Source organism: Centruroides sculpturatus, unplaced genomic scaffold (genome assembly GCF_000671375.1).
Source record: "Centruroides sculpturatus isolate CEXI.00-Female unplaced genomic scaffold, Cexi_2.0 scaffold598, whole genome shotgun sequence".
NCBI lineage: Eukaryota > Metazoa > Arthropoda > Arachnida > Scorpiones > Buthidae > Centruroides > Centruroides sculpturatus.
Genome location: NW_019384757.1, coordinates 279,376 through 301,631, shown reverse-complemented (window position 1 = coordinate 301,631; position 22,256 = coordinate 279,376). Strand labels below are relative to the sequence as shown.

Here is a 22,256-nt window from a genome sequence, read left to right as displayed (position 1 = left end):
TCCTTCCGTGAAGGCTTGTACGGTTGACTATGGAAATTTAAGGTCTCTGGATATTTCCCTATATAAATCACCGTCTTGCCTTTTGGAAATTATCATCTCCCTCAACTGCAGTGATAGTCTGCGTCCTCCCATGCTGATGATAGACGTAATCGTCCACAGCTGCTAGTAAACGTATGACAGACCGCTATACAGTATCCAGTGCAATGGCAGCTGCAGCTTTTAAGGTTGGACAAAACGTTTGGTACATTTGCATTTCTGGATGAATTATCCAATATGCATTACAAAACATGCTCATGTTTTGTTTTCTTGCTACGCCTAAATAATAAATAAAAATGTATTTTTACATTTTATGTCATATTTTCGTATGGTTCCTGATATTCGACAAAAGTGCCCTGGTCGAAATATTACTGAAAGAAGGTACAGTAGAAAGTATGAAGATGCAACATAGGTAGCTCTGTGGTGGTGATGTCACCCTTTATTGTTGTCAGTTGCATTAATCTTATAGTATATCAACTTCCTTGCAGTAAGTAATTTTAATAATTTCAATGTAATATTTTTATATCATTTTTGCGTTGAAGAATCACTTTGTACTTTATTCTCGACCAAGAAGTAAGTTTTTTTGAATTCGATACTAAAAAAGCATAAAAGTAAAATAACGTTTTTATTCTTGATGTAAGAAGTGTTTAATACAATCAGAATTTTTTATTTCAAATTTAACCGCCGAAAATTCCGTAGGGAATTTTCAGCGGTCATGGGTTCATTAGGAGGTTTTTTAAAGAAAAATTCATTTTAAGTTTTTTTATCTTTAAATAAGTTTAAAATTTATTGAAAATACATTATAAGAATTTCCGACAAAAAACGAGTAAAGAATTACAAACGAGTTTACAACATAAACAATAGTTATTATACGTAATTCGTTTCATCCGAAAAAAACTGTTAAGTAACGAAGTACGATATAAATAAACGGAAACTCTATTCTATGTAGAGCATCCGACCGGCAACGACCTCTCCATCTTCAGATTCAGCGTCTCTATTCAATCCATATACATATAAACTCTTAAGTATATATATACATATATACTTCTTTTAATAATAAAAATTTTTCTTCACTATACGTGACACAAATGTAAAGTCATTTCCTTTTATCACAGAATATTCGAACTGTACATCATATTATAATACAAGTATCCACATCTTCCACCGGTCTTTCTTTTATGGAAAATGTCGAACTAGTGGATAAAACTTTACATAAATAGAAAATGGAATGCGTAGAGTTAGAATGGATTATCCCAAGACCGGCCTCTTCCCGAATTTCAAGTTCATGGGGAATGAGTGGATGGTGGGCGGTACCTTCGAACCGGTAATTCATCAATTTGAAAGACTACTATTAACTGCCTCTCACCTAACGTCTAGTATCCTTTGTGAAATTAAAATCGTCAATAAATGTATCGTGTGCAGCCAAGAACGATTCGATGGACAAGAACTGCACACTAAAATGTCTTTGGGATAGTTTTTGGCTGCCGAAAGGTAATAGGATTTTCCAGCGTCTGGTTCGCATTCCATGCCTATTTCCTACATTAAATATTTGTTTAATAACTATTAACTTTTATCTTTTTTACTAATGTATTATAAATGTCACTTACGTTGCATATCTGCGAACAAGATGGGCAGACGATGGTTCCTATGTGCAACCAGTTCTGGTAAAGAAGCTGAATCTTTAACTGTTGAGATTCGTAAAAACACGTGTAAGTGTTATTGGCTACTTCGATATGGAGACGTCCGTCTTTACAGTGATACTGAAATGAAAAAAAAAGTAAATAGCCAAACAAATTCTTAAGTGTTTATGTTCATGTGTTTCTACATCAGAATAAATTTACTCTATTATATTCTATATAACATAGGAGGAAGATTTTTAAAATTATTATAATATATGAACCAGAATTACTAAGTATTTTAGAAAATTTTTTATTCTACCTATAAAGAAAAGATCAAACTATGTGTAACCTTTTAACCTTACTCTTTTACTACAAGTTAATGGGATATAAATATTATAAATTAATGTGTTTAATTAATGAAATAGTTTTTATAGCACTTTTACATTCGTGGTATTAAAATGCAATAATGAAAATTGATTATTAGTAGTAATAAAGAACTAACTGACTACATAATAAATCATCATAGAATAGATTTTACAAAGTTCAAGATAATATAAAGATTAATGGTGCTAGTAACTATCCCTAAAGAATAGTTGCTAGCACCATTAATTTTTATATTGTCCCTTAATCCCAAAGTTCATTTAGTTGCTCCTTCTGTTGAGAAGACTGAAATTTTCTCTCCTCTGCTGATCTTTATACAACTTCTACTAGACTAATAGATCAATTTATAATGTAAATGAGAGATATCTATTAGTATAAATTAAAAATCAATCATCAAACAAATATCATAATTATGTAAATAATTTTTATTCAACAGGAAACTGAACAAAGCAATTACTGTAGAATATCAATTATCCAAACTTCCAATTGATTAAATCATCGCAAGTTTCCTAAACTCATAGTCAGCCCATACATTCGTTTTTACTTTTCCACTTGTTATGTATATTTCATCCCTTGTTATATATATAAGTATTGAAATCGTGTCAAATTTGACCCTCTGAGTTTTTTTGCAAATTGCCACATTTGAAACCTCCTGAATCCAAAAAAGTCAAAAAAATGGAAAAATTCTGTGAATGTGTGTGTGTTGGCATCTATTATCTTTAATATCTCAGGATGAGGTAAGCATTAAGAAATTAAATTGGGCATTGAAACTACTGTATTAAGTTTTGGTTGTGAAAGGTCGAGGGGATGGAAAAATAGAGGGGTGGTTATGTCATATCTCGCATGGGGTGGACTTAATGAAGATTTTACTTGTTAGCATTACTGTTTTTTTTTATAAAACTCATCTCTACTCTCAAAATTAAGTCTATATTTTAATTATTATAAAATGGCAAAAGAAAGTTTTTATAATAGATGACATCATGTACAATTTTAATTTATTTATTATGATTATATATTATTAAACATCTTTCTTTCTTTCTTTATCCCATGGTTTATTTAGAGACTTCAGCCTTGTTTGCTCTCTTCTCTGAAATATGATACCTGGTGTTTAAAGAGGCCTGTGCAATAAACATAGTGTTCCAACCACACAACGTGCTGACAAGGAGGGATGTCAGTATTTGGCCAGTATACTGGCATAAGGATGACAATAAGATTTGATGATGGTGCAGCCGAGGTCTTGACGTGCCATTGCATAATGTGGGCAGTAAAGCCAGTAGTGTAGAGTAGTTTCTGGAGTACCACAGTGAGGGCAAGCCGGAGAGTCACATAGGCACTGAGAGTGAAGAAATCTGTTCAACGGGGCCGTCTCTGTTCGAAGATGGGCCAGAAGTGTTTCTGCATGCCTCAACAAAGCATAGCGATAAGCTCAAGAAATGAAAGGTCAGAGATAATCACGACCTTTGTTGCGGAGAGCAGATGTCCAGGTATCAGTTAGTGCATGAATGGTTCAGTCTCTTGTGTGACGGAAGAGGTCACGTGGCATTAGTGTTTTCCATGCAGAGTCAATTGGCAAGTCTCTATGTGTCACTTTGTCTCCAGCTTCATTTATTGGGATGTCTGCATCGCATGGAGTCCCCCAACAACTAAGGGCACTGTATGTGAACTGATGGAGTCTGCTAGGTCAATGATGACTGGAGGCGAAGAGAATGTGGCATTGGCTACAGCTTGTAAGACTGATCTGCTATCAGATAGAATGACTGTCAGACTGTGGAGTGGTTTGCTAAGTTGGATCGCCTGCTGAATACCGAGGGCTTTGGCCCCAGCAACACTGCAATGATCGTTGAGTGTTCAGGTTTCACTGATGTGGCTATCCGGAAGTACTGTACCACACTGATAGCTGTCCTGGTGCAAGATTTAGGGGCATCCACATCAAGAAGAGTCCAGCCCAGCCATTTGTTAGTTACAGTCTTGAAGAACCTGGAGCACGTGACTACGGGCAGGTCGTTGATTGACATTGGGAAGTCATCTAGGCTAAGATGAGGATGGATACGAACAATGCTCGGAGGTATGTGCCAGACCGGTAGGCCTTCCTGCCGGATGTGGTAAAGTACTGTACATGGGGGTGTACAGCCCCTAATATGAGTGCCAACGATAATATTCCATACTGGAAGCCGTTTGGTAGAGGTTGTACAGTGGACTGTACAGGCCTCTTGACAGTTGTGTAAAAGCATGAGACATGGCCAACTGTAACAGAATGTAGCCAGTCTCTGCATAGAAAGACAGGAGGGGAGTCGTAGTCAGCATGCCCAAGGCCAGCGTGGAGAGGTTTCTCTATCCAGCATATCGTACTTAAGGGGTGCTGTTCAGGAGCAGTGCCTCAAATTCCACCAATGGGCAAAGAACTGTATAGACCAGTTGGGGGAGGTTGGCAGTGAGAACACTGTTATGGCAAGAAGCAAAGTACTTGAGATACGAGCCTGCCCAGGTCAGTGTCGCCTGCAGGAAGGCCTCATGGACAGTCCAGGTGAATGTTTGTGAGAAGTGGATGCCCAATATCCATAAGGATGAGTGCTGGGGGATAGGCCCCGAATATAAACATCTCGAAACCCAATATATTTATATTTTTATATTAGTGACAAACAGTGGCGTGTTGTCAATAGAAGCTGTGGAAGTGCCGCTTTCCTTGTATTTTCTAAAATATAAATACATATTGTGCGATTATTTTCATATTTTAATGTACTTTGAATTACTTAAAATTAATTATTTATTATCACTGCATTATGTATCCTATTACAAATTTCTATACTACATATGAAAAACAATGATAAGATTACTATTGTATATTCGAATATAAATTTGTGTATGCATATTCCCAATGGAAACACTGTATTGTTGGTTACAGGACAGCTTCCGCGGCAAAAATATCTGAATCGTGTAAAGCAGCTAGATTATAGGCATTCGCGCATGTGCTTTACAGAGCACCAACTTCTCTCAGTTTAGCTCGTGGATGATACACACCAAAATATCTTATAATGCTTCCAATGATTCCATTCATTAGCCACTGGTAGGGAGCTATTTGACTAAGTGCATTGTTTTAAGATTTAAAACATAAAAAAGATTGTAAAGAAACATATATAAAAAAGCTATATTTAATTATAATTACATTGACAGATTTTCAGACAAAAAATTCTCCATAAAATTTACCTAAAGAATTAAAACTCTTTGGAAAATTGTTTTACATAATATTTAAAGTTATTAACATCTAAAAGTGATAAAAATGTTAAAACGATTTTGATTTATTTAAATTACGTAGTGAATTGCAATATTTATATATTTTTTGTCCAGATTATATTGGCAAGTCACTCAGACATAAAATATGTTCAGATCGTCATTAATTATAATAAAGACATACTAAAAGAATTATATGATTTAATATCATTAATTTTTATGGTACCATCTATGAGTGCAGTTTTTCAACCATGAAGTGAATTGATACATTGGCAAAGAACACTCAGAGGAAATATTATCATAAAAATTGCTCTTCATTGATTCCATCAAAGTATTTAAAAGCTCTTTTTCTATTGAAAGCAATGCTAGTGATGACAGAGTAATTAACAACTTTGCAGAAAAATTGCTGAATAGAGTTAGTTTATAAAAAATAATAAAAACAAGTTTTTATATCTTTGTTTCATGTCAATTATCTACTTTAAATAGTTTATTTATTTTAATTCTATTTTTGTCATTTCCAGTATTTGTTTAAAATCTTTATGGTAACACAGCTTCCCTATCATCAAATGTCACTGCATGCCACTGGTGACAAATTATTTAATATAATCACAGAAAAGTAGCCCGATGTAATCCAGTAGTTGTTTGACTTATTAAAATCTTATAATGACTGGGAAAGTTATGCAACTTGCAGTGCTCTGTTTAATTTTCAAACTTTATTCTATCTTTTCATGGATGCTAAAAAATTTTCTATATCAAACAATGAAAACATGTCATTCTAATAATGGCAAAGTGGAAATAACTCATTTCTTGAGAAAGTGCAACTAGGAAAACTATTGCCAAAACTATGATATTAGACATTAAAAAGAAGAGCGTGAAATATCAAACAGTTAAATTCCTTTATTGGGTTATTAAAGCTAAATAATTACTAAGTAATTTGGCAGTTAGGCTGCCATCTCTAGTTAATAATTAATTAACTTTCTGTCAAATTACTTAAATTTATTATTTGGTCTTAATAACCTAGTAAAGGAATTCAACTGTTTATTTGATATTTGAAGTAATTATTGGGTTGGTTGTGAGGAGAGTGAGTCAATTCAGCTGTTCATTTCTATACTAGAAACTGAAGATGGTAGCTGTAACAGACAGTATAATATTTTCATTTTCTATTTCCACATTAAACAGGTCATTAATCAGTTAATGCAATTTTTTTTTATGGCTGCTGAAATTTTTCCTTTAAATCTGAAAAAGAATTTAAACCATGAAAGTCACAAGAAGATAGAACAGTGTCACTGTTAGTGACATGTTGTATCTTCTTGTGACTTTTACATTACAGGAGCACAAACAAGAAGAGAATGTTCCAAAATAAAAGATGAACTGGCTTTTGATCACATCATGCATTCCAAGGAAAATTTTTTGATGCAGATCCTAATGTAGAAAAAAGTGTAGATGTACAGAAAAATCTTGATAAATGTACAATTGCACCTGTTGCAAATTGTATAAGGAAACAAAAAAGATTAACACTGTTCAAACAACATTAAATATTTTTCAAAACAGTAGCTAATTGAATAAATAAAGTATATTTGAGCATTAAGGAAATATTTATGCAATTATTTTCTATTAATTTTATCCTCTCACATGATTATATATTACTAGCTGTTACCCGCGACTTCGTCAGCGGAGGTTTTGCAAGCAAACCCCATTTACATCCAATATTTCAATAACCATAGTAATTGTTATATAACACCTACCGCTGAAGAGAATTGCCGAAAATCAAACGAACTATTTTCAATTTGATCAATTTTCTNCTAAAGCACAATCTAAATTTATAATTTAAATATATTAATTATAATTAATAATAAATTTTTTGAACTATTTCATTAAATCTGTTCTTATAAAATAATACCTTATAACAGCCACTTCCCCAATGTTGCCATTGTCTAACATGAAAACAAGTTCTTTCCTCCCACATAACTTTATTATGGTTGAAACATTTGGATCCAGATCCATAATATTCAAGAGCAAAATTCTTTTCTGGATCTATATGTATAAATAATTGTAAAGATTTAATTAGATAGTCACATAATAAATATAAAGTATATTAATATTACAAAATATATTTGGTCAATAATAACTAAATCATAACATGTAATTTTAATTTCTAAATATGCTTGATTTTCAGTATAGTCTATAAGTTAAAAAAAAAAATGAGAAAAATCTATAAATAATTAAGGCATTGGATTAATTAACAATTTAAACTGATTTTACAAAATGTGAAAATGTGTTTGCTTACCACTAAAAAAATAGAATTTCTAAATCTATATAGTTTTTTATTGTAATTCATTTCTAGAAATGTTGGAATTTGATTGTTATGCTTTCACTTTAATTATATTGTTTAAAATTTTATTAATTATAAACATTACAAGTTTATTGAAATATTAATAAATTTTTTATTAAAAAATATCACTAATAATACAAATATAAATATATAATGAAATTTCATTCCACTTGCTTTTGGATTTTCTAAAGCTTTGGATACTTAATGTTTATTTACCTTCTTTTTTGCCAAATTTAATTATTTTTAAACTATTTATCCAGAATAACTGAAATCTTTTTTAGCTCATATAATTAAAAATAAGGATACCCAGTGGGTGATCGGTTAATGAACATAATCCGTTCCAAAACTTTGTTCACTATCCGAACTGTTTGTTAACCAATTGCCGACTGTTTGTTAACTGATGCATAGATTATTGATTTACTACAGGTTTTTATGGAATTTGTTTAATTTGTTCTGGAGACCCAAAAAATAAAAAATACATACTTTCTTACTACGTTTATTTATTTGTAATAATAAAAATACATATACACAGTCTTGCATTTTTATTAGTCATGTTTTTTCCATTTGTGGGGGTTAAAGAATCTGTCCAATGTCGATTGTTTTTCTCTTCTTTAGGATTTTTCAGAAGTAATCTTGTTATAGAGATCCCCAAGCCTATTAATCTCATTCTGGTTTGGATGCCATTTGGATGACCTTGTTCTGACACCCTCCCACTTCTTCAAAAGAACTTTAATAACAGATGTCAGCATTGGTCCTCTTTCATCTTCCTCTTTTTCAGAAGAAAACATTGAGTTTCTTGGAGTTGTCATCAATTCAGTTTCAGATTCCATTATGAGCTCTTCAATTCTCTTTATTTCTCAGATGTGATTTTCATTACTCCTTTAGCTGCTTGAGTCTTCTTGATATAACTTTCATAGCTAAGATTGTGCCTACTATAGATCTGTTCAAGCTTTACTGCCTAGCAACATCAGACATCTTCTGCCTACTCTCTACCTTGGCTATTATCTCTTGCTTGGTTTCTATGGTGAGCACAGTTCTTGAAATTCCACTCTTTTTAGGCTCCAAAATATTATCAGTTTTTATTTTTAAAAAAAGTCCAGAAAAGCACTGACAAAAATTCAGAGAACAGAAATCAACTAGTGCACAAAAAATTATGTAAATTCGAGGCCCTGATGAAATTCGAAATTTGGTATTAAAACATTAATGAATATCTGATGGGACAATTAAACTCTCACTTTTCATAAATTAAAACCAATGCAAAACTTAACAAGCACCCGCCTGACAGTCTCGCGAAGACTATAAAAAATTATTTGTCAGAAAGATAAACAAAAGGCTGAAATTACAAGGGAGAGTTTCAAAATTCAGAGGAATACTCTCCAATCGGTATCTGATTGAGTGTCCAAGCCGACATCTCCCGCGCTCCAAAAGGTTTTGAATTGCTACCTGAAGACAAAGGAAATCAATCGGTTGTTGTTATCACTTCTTTTTATGTTTGTTCTGTGAAGTGTTTGTTGTCCGAACATAAAAATCTTTCACAGAAGTGTTCATTATCCAATTTGTTCACTATCTGAACTGTTCGTTAACTGATCACCCACTGTATTGGATAATTAATTACATTTAACTCTAGTGTGTTAGATTAACATAGATGTATTTTAGAATAATTAAATTAAACTAAAACATATAAAAAGCATAAGAATAATAAAAACAGTAGTTATCTAAATTTTAAGATAATATGTAAATTGTTAATATTAATAAACTTAAATTTTATATTTCAAAAACTTATACAAATTATAAATTTTATCTTTTATTTTATGAGTCTATATTTTGCTAATAATAACTATAAAAGACCTTATTTGTTGGGATGCTATATTAATATTATCATCATCTTCAATCCTTTTTAATTAGGTTGATTTTTCTCACAGCAAACATTATCCATGTTTACTGACATATAATTTTTATTGTGGAATATAACATTTAAATTATAATGCTATACTACAAACATTTATGGTTTAGTAAGAACATTATTGTTTTATAAATGTTAACCTATGTTTAATTGTGTTTTGTAAATCTTCATTTATCAATGTATATTTTTTAATAGATGTAAAACTACATTTGATGATTTAACAGGACGGCACTTGTAGTGAGTGCACTTTAACTACTACTCTGACTGGATTATTATAGTTAACATCTTTTTTCTGGCAGAAAACAAGTTAATACTAGCTGTTCACTTATACTCATTCCTTAACAGCACAATAATTTATTAGTTTGTTTGGAAAGTTCATAGCGATATTTAAGAGAAATAAAAGAAACTGTTTTAAAACTAAAAATATACTTTTATTTCATTATGTATGCACCATTGTTTTTAATGACATGTTGCCATCTATGGGGAGCTTCATGATACCCTCTTCGTAGAACTTTCCAGTTTTTCCTACAAAAAATTGATCCATGTGGTTTTTGCAAGCTTCCAAAGTATCAAAGTTTTTATTGTGAAGGAAATTTTGCAGAAAACAGAATAAATGTTGGTCCAACGGGGCCAGGTTGGGTGAGTATGGGGGTTGGGGTAAAACATCCCAGCCTAGTTCCAATAATTTTTGGTGTGTTCGTAAAGACGTGTGTGATCTGGCATTATCTTGGTGAAATACAATGCCTTTTCTATTGGCCAGTTTCGGACATTTTTCTTTAATTGCCACGTTCAGTTCATCCAATTGGAAACAATACTTATTAGAATCAATTGCTTGATTCTGTGGAAGCAGCTTGTAGTACAGGATTCCTTTCCATCCCACCATACGGTGAGCATGACTTTCTTTGGATGAAGACCAGCCTTTGGAGTTTTTAATGGTAGTTCATTTTTCTTACCCCATGATCATTTTTGGCTGATGTTATAAACAATCTACTTTTCATCACTTGTCACTAAACACTTCAGAAAAGGATCATTTTCATTTTGTCTTTCAAGAGAATCACAAATGGAGATGCGATCCAGTAAGTTCTTTTCTCTTAAGTCATGAGGTATCCAAATGTCGTAATGATTCACATATCTGAGCTTCTTTAGATGTTGAAATACAGTACAGTTTGATGACTTCACTATGTCGAGTTGTGTAATGAGGGTTTCATCCAATAATGCTTTGATCTGGTCCTCTTCAATAACGGGAGGTCTTCCTGAGTGGGGAGCATCTTCAAGGCTGAAATTACATGCTTTAAATTTTGCAAACCACTTTCAAACAGTTGATTCTGGTACAGCACTCCCACCATAAACATCACACATTTTTTTTTTCTGTTTGTACAGCATTTTTGCCTTTACAATAAAAAAGAAAGATTATTCATTTGATTTGTCTTATTGCAAAAATGGATGTGAACAACGTGCATTATTGACACTTAACAGTTTTTTTTTTGTAACGGACATGTCTCAAGGTCATTTATCATAATATTCATTGGTTTGTACAATTCTAGTCATTTTCATGTAATTCTCTCATATCACTGAAGAGAAGCTAAGATAATACATTAGTCCAAAATGCACATGTAAAATTTAAAACATGCCACAATAAAAATTATATATCATTAAACCTGAATGTTTGCTGTGAGAAAAAAATCAACCTAATTAAAAAAGATTAAAGTGATAGAAGATGATGATAAAAATATAAGACTCTTTCATAATGGCTTACGTGGATTATTTTGTGGAAATCGGCATTGTGAACCACGAACAATTATATCATTTGATTTCCATGTAAATTCCTGAAAAATATTAAATTACATTAAACTTCTGATTGTTTTGTAAAATACAATAATAATCTTAATTACAATTTTAAAGATTTATTCAAAATAAAAAAGCAGTTTCTCACTTGAATATATGGACAATAATCTGCCAAAGTTACTGAACCTCCATATCTTCCAACATCTGCATAAGGCACTCCAGGAATAGAATCAAAATTCTAAAAAAATATTAAGTTAAAACTGTTCAATAATTTTTACTTCATTTACAGTATATTCATTTTTTTTTAAATACAGTAAGACCCCTCTTAACACGAGATAAGTTCCTAGATGACAAAGTGCTAAACAAAACAACATTAAACGAGGTCATTTTAACAGAATAAATAGGAATAGGTGAACAAACGACCAAAAATAAACAGATTTTACTTTAATTTTAAGTTATTTTTATATTAATTTGCATAATAATATATGTTAAACAACACACAAACATATGTAAAGTTCATTTTTTTGATGAAAGTCCTGGCTCTTCTGAAATTCTTGTCTAGTGATAATCATNAGTATATTCATTTTTTTTTAAATACAGTAAGACCCCTCTTAACACGAGATAAGTTCCTAGATGACAAAGTGCTAAACAAAACAACATTAAACGAGGTCATTTTAACCAGGGCTGTGGAGACAGAGTTGGGAGAAATTTCTAACCAGAGGAGTCTGAGTTGGAAAAAATATGTCAACTCCGACTCCTGCATTTCAAATTTACTTTAGGTTTTTTATTTAAATGAAAGAAAATATTTATTAACTTTTTAAAATCTTTTTTGTATTTTGTTATAATTCATTTATTTTAAATACAAAATGCATCAATTTAATTTATTAAATATGTAGTATTCTTTGTAGTTTTTGTGTTTAGTACTTAAATTATTTTGACCCAATTGAATTTGAATATTTTTGAATCATTCCTTTATTATCCCTGCTCTAAATAAATATTCTATTTTTCTGAATGAGTCAGACTAATTGATCAAAGTACAAATTTTTCTTTTCTGAACAAGAGGCTGAAGAAGCTAGCTAGATCGCACACTTTTTAGTTGGAACTCTTCTGGAAAGGTGAAGTTGAAGTTCAGATGCTGTCGAATTTATGTAGATGTAAAATTTTATTGCCCCCTTTCTCCTCTTATTAAATATTTCTTAAAAATTAATATTTATTTGTATACAAAAATTATGTAAAGTTAAATAGTAAAAATACTAACTATAAAAGTATTTGGGTAAACATCCCAGACTTCTTTCAGAATTCAGAGAAGGGTATCCCCTATGAGTGCCTCTGCCCTCCATAGAATGACTTGGTATTTAATTTTGCCAGAGTCAGAGTTGGCCTACTAAAATTATCAGGAATCGGAGTCGAGTGTTTTTTTACCAACTCTGCAGCCCTGATTTTAACACAGAGCAAATAGAGAAAGGGGAACACCCACCCAAAAATAAACAGATTTTACTTTAATTTTAAGTTATTTTTATATTAATTTGCATAATAATATATGTTAAACAACACACAAACATATGTAAAGTTCATTTTTTTGATGAAAGTCCTGGCTCTTCTGAAATTCTTGTCTAGTGATAATCATTTGTCACTTTCTTTTTCTTCCATTAAGCAAATGTTAGTATCAAGAGATTGCATCCAAAATGCCTTTTGCACACCTTTCAAAATCTGGATCATTCGTTACAATTTGATCAACAATTTCGGTTATTGTTACCAAACTTTTACTAAGGAAATCTGTAGAGAAATTCTTTGAGTTCGTTGTTTTCAAAATCACTATTTTCCAGTTCTACATGGATTCCTTGTTCTACCAGTTCTTGAAGATTGTCATTGGTAATGCTCTCACCAGAAACCTACAGTAACTCCTCAACATCCTGCTCATCTACATTTCTTAGTCCTGCTGTATCGATTAGGTTGACAATTTGGTCAACCTAATAATACAGCAATAGGCTCTTCTCATTGAGAATCCTTGGACACCTTCATCCATAATTTCTTCCACACTTCATTCATGCATTTATCAGTTAATTATTGCTAAGTGATATCAATATTGCCTATGGCATCCATGATGTTATATTTTTTCCAAAATTGCACCAAACAAACAGATTTAAAGAAGGTACACCTTTTTGCCACCTTTTGCTGATTGGTTCATGTTCGCAAATAATCATATTATATACAAATCAATGAAATGCCGCAATAATTTAAATCAATGTAAATTTTGAGCTTTTTTCAGGCTTCAAGCAATCACATTATATCGAATCAGCGTTAATCAAGGCAGCATTAAGTGGGGTCATACAGTATTATTAAACTAATAGATATTTTTAATGTCATTATTGGTAAAAATAAATGATTCACTTACTTGAAAATTAGGATCTAACTCTTGATCATGTTCCACCAAATTGCACAAAGCCACAGAATCTCTATTATCTGTACATTCTGTTTCTAAAGGATCTCTTTTCACTTTATCACAGTAAGGATGTATGCTTTCTCCTCTAAATAATTTTAAGAATTATTTTATTATATATTTTGTACGTAACTAAAACATTTTTTTTTTCTGTTTGTACAGCATTTTTGCCTTTACAATAAAAAAGAAAGATTATTCATTTGATTTGTCTTATTGCAAAAATGGATGTGAACAACGTGCATTATTGACACTTAACAGTTTTTTTTTTGTAACGGACATGTCTCAAGGTCATTTATCATAATATTCATTGGTTTGTACNAAATTGTTTCATCCCATTAAATAAAGGCTATCTCAACTACTTTAAGAATATTTCAAACTTTAATCTAAAAATAGATAAAATAGCTTATTTATATTTACTGGTTTCATTTTGGCTAATAATTTTTACTGAACTTTAAAATGTAGATTATTATTAAAGTAATGTAATTAAACATCTAAAATTATCTTTAAAACTGATAATCTTGCTTTATTGCATTTGCATTTCAATGAGAAACATTGAATATTTGTGTTTAACAAATTATAGATACTTATATAATTTGATAGAAAATGTGAAAACTTTATTCAATTGCTAATATAAAATTCTTAGAGTGAACTGTAAAAGATTGAATCTATCTTCAAAAGAAGCTCAATTCCATCCTGTCCTTATTCCCAAAAATTTTAAACAAATTTCAATTTTTCAATTGTTAATATCTAATCAAAAACTTTATATGTTCTGATGTCATTTAATTTTTTATTTAATTTGATGATGTTTTTTAATAAATAAATAAAATACCATTATATTGATGTTACTGGAAGTGACTCCATTATTTTCAATTATGAGAAAGTATTTGTAATAATAATAATATATTTAAGTTTAAACTTTTTAAACTACAGGAGAAACTCTTCCACATGCAGGCAGTTCCATCAATGGAAAATTTAAATTTTATGACGTATCTCATCAAGAGGCTTCCTAAAGTACTGAATCTGTGATATGAACTTCAACAAGATGGAGGGGAACCATATGAACATAGAATGTGGTAAACCAGTTTAGGGCTGTTGTTTAACTTTTTCAGGCAACAGTTGTAAGATTTCAGTCTCAGCATGTTTTGCAGCATTCCAGTTAAGACTAAGCTGTGAAGAAATATGTCTATTGTGGTGCATGTCCCTGTTACATTACTGTCAAATTACAAGTTTTGTCACTATCACTTGCATATTAAAAAATACATTCTATTTCTGCTACTGGATGCATCTGATAGTGGAAATGTGCCCATTAGTGGAATTAATTTTGTTTATGTTGCATCAAGTTTGCATCAGCATTGTACCTTTTGAACATTAATCATTAATAAGTTTTCTAGTTAGGAGTGATCTTCAAAATGCCACTGTTAAAGTATTGCCTGAGTAAGAATGCAGAATGATTCTGCTTCTGATGACAAACTTGTTACATATCTATGAATGATTTTTTCCTTGTGAGGTATCTATAAACAGATTAAAAGAATGTTTATTTGACATAAATGATATATTTGCCAGCTGCCACCACAAATACCTGTAGGTTCTTCATCCTTTATCCAGTGTCAAGAACCTTTTTATTTAATATCTCTTTTGATAGAATGTTAGCTAACATTGGCATAACTATTATTAGCATGTGTAGCTTAAAATATCCACTTTCACTTAAAAGTGCAATTCAAAATTTTTATGTTGTCGAATGATTGTCACTTTTCTGATTCTTGAGTTATTTTTTAATTACTGTATTTGAATACAAGAATGATAATTTTAAATTTTTTATAAAATGTGCATGATATTTAAAATTTTTTTTTTTTGGCTAAAATTTTTGTCTGAAGAGAAGTGCCACTAAGAAAAACAATTTTCCATTTTGAAAAATTTTTTTTGGGAAACCTATTTTTGATACTGCCGAAATGATAGCTTCAAAAGTTAGGAAATGGACAATGAATTGGCAGTGTATAATTAAATCTTCCACAGCCTCAATTCATAACAAATAACTGTAAACCAAAAAGTGTCCAGATGTGGAACAGTCACTCCTCTGTGTGTAGAAATTACAGAAAAACTTGAATACTTTTGGCTTACATTATGACACTCTGAATCCACTTCATAGGAAATAGTATAGAAAAACATTTGATTCTAATAGATAAAATGATTAATGTACTTGATAAAATATATTTACCTTGATCGTCTAGTATCAATCCACTCTTTACAACTTTTCATAGCAAAATTACAACCCAAATTATGTCCCCATTTTAGAGGTTGTGACATGTCATAATTTGGTAAATACCATCTAAATTATAAAAAAATACATCATTGCATTTTTAAAAATTATATATTATATATGTATATGCTTATAATTAGCATCTCAAAGCTCAATACTATTGGGTAAGTGAGAGAGTTGTGGGTTCGAGTCCTACTCCAAGCCAATTCTAAATTATTAAATTTAATAAGAGCTAGCATCTAACAACTATCTCTAATACTAAATTAATTCATTTAGCATATTTATAAGCATTTTACTTTGAGGAATGAAAGAGAGAGAAAAGGAAGAAAAAAATAAAACACAAAATAGAATAAAAATAACAATATTTTTAAATTCTATAACAAACATAGCTATTGATCTTGAGCAAATACTATTTACTTATTAAAATCACAATTCAAGAGTGATAAATTGTAATGAAGAAACATTTAATTAATGCTGCTACATTCATAGGAAGTAAGCAATTTTGTTGGTCATCATAAATATTTCTAGCTTTATTTAGTGAACGTATAGTATGTTCAGCAAACTTTTGGTGGGGCTACCAAAAAGTGACAGACCTCAATGGCAAGATTTAATTTTTCATTTTTAAAAGAATTATTATTATTTTTTATTCAATAATAAAGACACTTCCCTCCATCTTATTCTAAGGACTAAAGTCTAAGCATTCTGTTTCAAGCAGTTGTAAATAAATCAGCTGCTATTTGGCCAAATATTTAGTATTCAGCCAAAAACCCCCTATTCTTTCTGTCCCTACTTGTTACATTCAAGCTTCTTCAGAATGTATAGAAAGAACAAGGAATTCAATTGCACAGAACAGTTTTTTTTTAATTTCAAATCTAAAAAAATATTAGATTTATACATAGATGCATATGCAATCTTATAATGATTGTATTTGTTTATTTTTAATGCCAAAGAAATTAATATAAATGATTCCAAATATTTAAAATTTGGACTGATGACATACTGTAGGCCCTTTGACATTTAATTANTACTTATCAAATAATAATAAATAAATGTATGTACCTGTTTAAATTTATTATTTACGTAAAATAAGTAATCCACTTTTAGTTATAGTTAGAGCTTTTTATGGCTCTCAGTTATAAGAGCTGTATACATCTAACGCAGTAATTATAAAATTTACGTACAAAAATGTAAGGGGTACTCGAGAAACAACTAATGGGCTAATGGGGTACATCAACAAAAAAGGTTGAGAACCACTGCTCTAGTGAATGCAAAAATCATTATAGGTGTTTATGGCAAATGATCCAATTAAGATAGCACATTTATTACTCATTTGGTTTTCAGCCAAATGATTTTAAATTCAAAAAGAATTTAAAATATGTTTACATATTTGATTATATATGTATATGCTTATAATTAGCATCTCAAAGCTCAATACTATTGGGTAAGTGAGAGAGTTGTGGGTTCGAGTCCTACTCCAAGCCAATTCTAAATTATTAAATTTAATAAGAGCTAGCATCTAACAACTATCTCTAATACTAAATTAATTCATTTAGCATATTTATAAGCATTTTACTTTGAGGAATGAAAGAGAGAGAAAAGGAAGAAAAAAATAAAACACAAAATAGAATAAAAATAACAATATTTTTAAATTCTATAACAAACATAGCTATTGATCTTGAGCAAATACTATTTACTTATTAAAATCACAATTCAAGAGTGATAAATTGTAATGAAGAAACATTTAATTAATGCTGCTACATTCATAGGAAGTAAGCAATTTTGTTGGTCATCATAAATATTTCTAGCTTTATTTAGTGAACGTATAGTATGTTCAGCAAACTTTTGGTGGGGCTACCAAAAAGTGACAGACCTCAATGGCAAGATTTAATTTTTCATTTTTAAAAGAATTATTATTATTTTTTATTCAATAATAAAGACACTTCCCTCCATCTTATTCTAAGGACTAAAGTCTAAGCATTCTGTTTCAAGCAGTTGTAAATAAATCAGCTGCTATTTGGCCAAATATTTAGTATTCAGCCAAAAACCCCCTATTCTTTCTGTCCCTACTTGTTACATTCAAGCTTCTTCAGAATGTATAGAAAGAACAAGGAATTCAATTGCACAGAACAGTTTTTTTTTAATTTCAAATCTAAAAAAATATTAGATTTATACATAGATGCATATGCAATCTTATAATGATTGTATTTGTTTATTTTTAATGCCAAAGAAATTAATATAAATGATTCCAAATATTTAAAATTTGGACTGATGACATACTGTAGGCCCTTTGACATTTAATTATAACAGTTTCCACCAAGAACAGGGTGATTGGATTTGAAGTAGTATGTATTATTTTATACCATTCCAATCTTGCCAATGCAGTACTTAATATATCCACTTTTATATCTGTTTTGTGTTCACTAATATACTTAGGCAGAGATCTAACATGGCACTAATGTAAACTACAATATCATGACATCATTTCTGAAGAGGTAGGTTACATACATAAGACTTTTCTATTGCTGTCCATATATCTATCATTAGAAATGAGCCTTTGTAGTGACAGAGATTGAGAAACAGGTAATTTTAACTGATGGGAATGTAACATTCTAGCTAAATGATATGTGAAAAGGTCCATAAATGAAGAGATACAGGTGTAAATCTTGCTTGCCAAATGCAAAGGGAGGAAACTTATTTACATAATAAAATTACAAACTAATAAAATTTGGAAACAATAAAGCCACTATTAAAAATAACACCCTTGATGCTACACAGCTGCTGCTGTAGATCACATGGTGTAGAACAATACCAGTAACTTCATGTATGTGAGGTAATAGTTGCATTGACAAGATTAACAATTTCTGAAGGTTTACATCAGATTGGAACAGTGTAAAAATAATACCTACATTTTTGAATCTTTGGTGGAAACTGTTTTAATTAAATATCATAAAGCTTGCTGGATCATCAGCCCAAATTTCAAATATTTGGAATCATTTATGTTAATTTATTTCTCCATATTATTGGGTTGTTTGGAAAGTAATTTCGTTTTTTCNAGTATAAACTAGTTTCAACTAGTTAAAACGCGTTCTAACTAAAAACGGGTTTTGACTGTAACAGATACAAATTGAAAACTGATATATAAGATCCATGATTTTGTGGCAGTTTGCCAAGTAAAGTGATGCAGTCCAATCTATCGCCAGTTAAATTTATTTAAGTTTTGTCTTTAATAAATAAATATTTCGTTGAATTATTTATTGATCATTTTGGTCAAATATTTGTTGTCATCGTTTCTGCTGGTAGCATGATTTCACATTCATAAAAGTTTTTATTGTTGCTTACAAAAAACTGATTCAAGTGATTTTTGACATTGTCATTTCAAGTAAATGTCTTACAGTTAAAAAAATTTTATAGACCGGAACAAGTAATAATCTGAGTGTGCTCAATCTGGCGAGTATGGTTTGTGCGATAGCATGTCCCATCTAAGTTATAACAGTTTCTGACAAGTTACCAAACTTGTGTGAAATTATCGTGGTAAAACACTATACCTGTTTTGTTGATCAATTCTGGCCACCTTTTCTGTTTGATGATAATACTTAATTTGTTTACTCGATGGTAGTACACTTTTGAATCAGTTGTTGAATTGTCTGGTAAAAGCTCCAAAAAAAAAAAAATTTCCTTAAAATCCCACTAAAGATAGCATCTCTCCTTAAAAACATGTGGAACTCATATATCAAACTTTGAAATGAAACCAATTCGTTTCAAGTAATCATAAACAGTTCAATTTGACTAATTTAATCTCTTAGTGATTTCACATTTGTTATTCAGCAGTTTGCTTCAATCAGTACCTTTTATTTTGTTTTCATTGGCTTCAACTGACCATCCAGAACGTGGTGCATCTTCAATATTGAAATTGCCAGAACGAAATTTTGTAAACCAGTTTTGGCACTGTTGTTCTGTCAATACATCTTCCCCATATACGTCACACAATTTTTTCTCGCTTGAACAGCATTCTTACCTTTTCGGTAATAAAAGAGCAAAATATGCCAAAAATGCTGCTTTTGATAACACAAAAAATAAACAATTGCACAAAATCAAACAAAATTTTTTACAAATAAGCCTTAAAATGCTAGCTGTCAAAATATATAATGATAATATGGTTTAGAATGAAAATGGCGGTAAAAAAACGAAATTACTTTCTGAACAACCTAATAATTTGTATATTTACTTACTTACTTTTTTAATGTCAACCATTATAGGACTGAATATGCATCTATGTGTAAATCTAGTAATTTTTAGATTTAAAATTTAAAAAATTGTTGTAGTCAATCAAATTCCATTGTTTTCTCTGTATATTCTGATGAAGCTTGAATGTAACAAGCAAAAATGCTTAATTAAATATTTTATTTTCAAATTTGGGTATCATCAGTATTGTGAAAATAATTTATGAAATATAATATATGTAAACTTCGTATATGAAATGATAAACTAATAGAATAATAATAGAAATAAAAATAATTACAATTGGAGCCATTTTGTAGTTTCTAAACTAGTTTTAAAGTTATATACAGGGTGTGCCATGAATTCGTAAACATTTTTAAAAATTATATAAAAAAACTATTTGGCTTATTTTATTTTTATTTACAAGATAGCCAATTTACAGGAATTTACTTTTTAAAAATAATATCATCTAAATGACCACCATCTCGATTTTAGCATTCTTCTAAGCGAGTACGGAAATTTTCAAAGACTTGTTGGCAAAGAGGCCTTGAGATAGCAGCCATCTCTTCTCTAATTTTTGCTTTTAATTGAAGCAGTGTCTTTGGCTTATTAGCATAGACACAACTTCAAATAACCCCAGAAAAAGAAATCTGCTGAGGACAAATTGATACTCCTGGGTGGCCACGGGATGTTGCCTTTCCTGGAAATCAGCTTTTCTGGAAACATCTCTAACTACAGGCAGGGACTCGTTAGACATATGACAAGTGGCTCCATCTTGTTGAAACCACATGTTCTGATTATAGCCAGTAAATTCCAGCAGCTGTGGTGCCAGGAACTCCCATAACATTTTCACATACTCAGTAGCATTAACAGTGACCATATGGCCACAAGAATCTTCAAAAAAATAAGGGCCAATAATCCCTTTTTTGAAACTGCTGCCCATACAGTTATCTTAGGCAAATGAAGAGGCCTAGCTTTAGGATTTTTGCTGCTCCAATACCTGCAATTCTGTTTGTTAACATGTTCGTTAAGGTGGAAATGGGCTTCGTCGGAAAACAAGATGTCAAAATTACTGAAACGATTCAACATTGCTTCGACATACGACTTGAATAAATTAAAATCATTAGGCTTTAGTTCCTGCACTAACTGGATCATGTATGGATGTAACTTCAAATCAAATTTCAAAATATGGTGTAAAGATGTGCAGGATATTCCTAATTCAGCCAAACGTTTGCACGTTGATTAAATGTGAATCGTTGAACTGAAGTGGCAACTTTCTGCACATTCTCTTCACTCTGAGAAGTCTGTGGGCCACCAGTTTGCTTTACATTTAGTGTTGATCCCATCAATAAAATGATCCCAAACAATAAAATTGTTTTATGCAAAAGGCATGCTGCGGCCCCGTGAAGTGATCCATTGCAACTAAATTTCCCAGAAATGAGCAAGCAGTAAGACCGCTCCCCGTATCCCCTACTGCTTGAGTTTGCACAGAAAGTTCAACTTAAATGTTTACGAATTCTTGGCCCACCCTGTACATTGATAATGATGTAATATGATAGCAAAATGTTATTTTAATTGTAAAAAATATCAGTGTAACACTTAATAGTATGAAACAGTAAATCTTTAAAATTGTTTTAAACATTACGGATACAGGAGTGGTCTTTTAACAAGATTTCAAATTATGCAATCTGGATATATTTGAATTCAAAAAATTGTCAGAACTATTTTAAATTAAATAGCAACTGAAGAGGGAACAAAATATACATTGTTACGAAATGTATTTGTAACAATAAGTTAAACATCATTGAAAATCTTTGGACATTTGAGAATTTCAATATAGCACTAACTTGTAAGGTTTACAGAGAAGAGAAAGATAGAATTTCATCATCTCTTATCCACACCAGTTAAAAATATCATTTTTTTAATACCAAATAAAACTTTAAAACTATTTTGCATTTGGAGTCTGTTTTATGTGCAACAGCCTGCATTATATAATACATAGTAATATATTTAGTATAGTTTATCTATTTTCACTTATCAGAAATATAACTTTGTAT

The 22,256-nt window shown here is 30.7% G+C and overlaps 1 protein-coding gene across 1 annotated transcript in view; it reads right to left on the bottom strand.

Moving 5' to 3' along the window:
* Nucleotides 1-1,306: 1,306 nt before the first annotated feature.
* The window catches only part of LOC111628732 (leishmanolysin-like peptidase), a 99,852-nt gene continuing 78,902 nt past the window's right edge, over nucleotides 1,307-22,256 (bottom strand). The window contains 7 exon segments of the mRNA XM_023372568.1: nucleotides 1,307-1,572; nucleotides 1,644-1,796; nucleotides 7,165-7,298; nucleotides 11,256-11,325; nucleotides 11,433-11,522; nucleotides 13,680-13,812; nucleotides 15,940-16,050. Coding sequence (XP_023228336.1) covers nucleotides 1,399-1,572; nucleotides 1,644-1,796; nucleotides 7,165-7,298; nucleotides 11,256-11,325; nucleotides 11,433-11,522; nucleotides 13,680-13,812; nucleotides 15,940-16,050 — 865 coding nt within the window. The 3' untranslated portion in view covers nucleotides 1,307-1,398.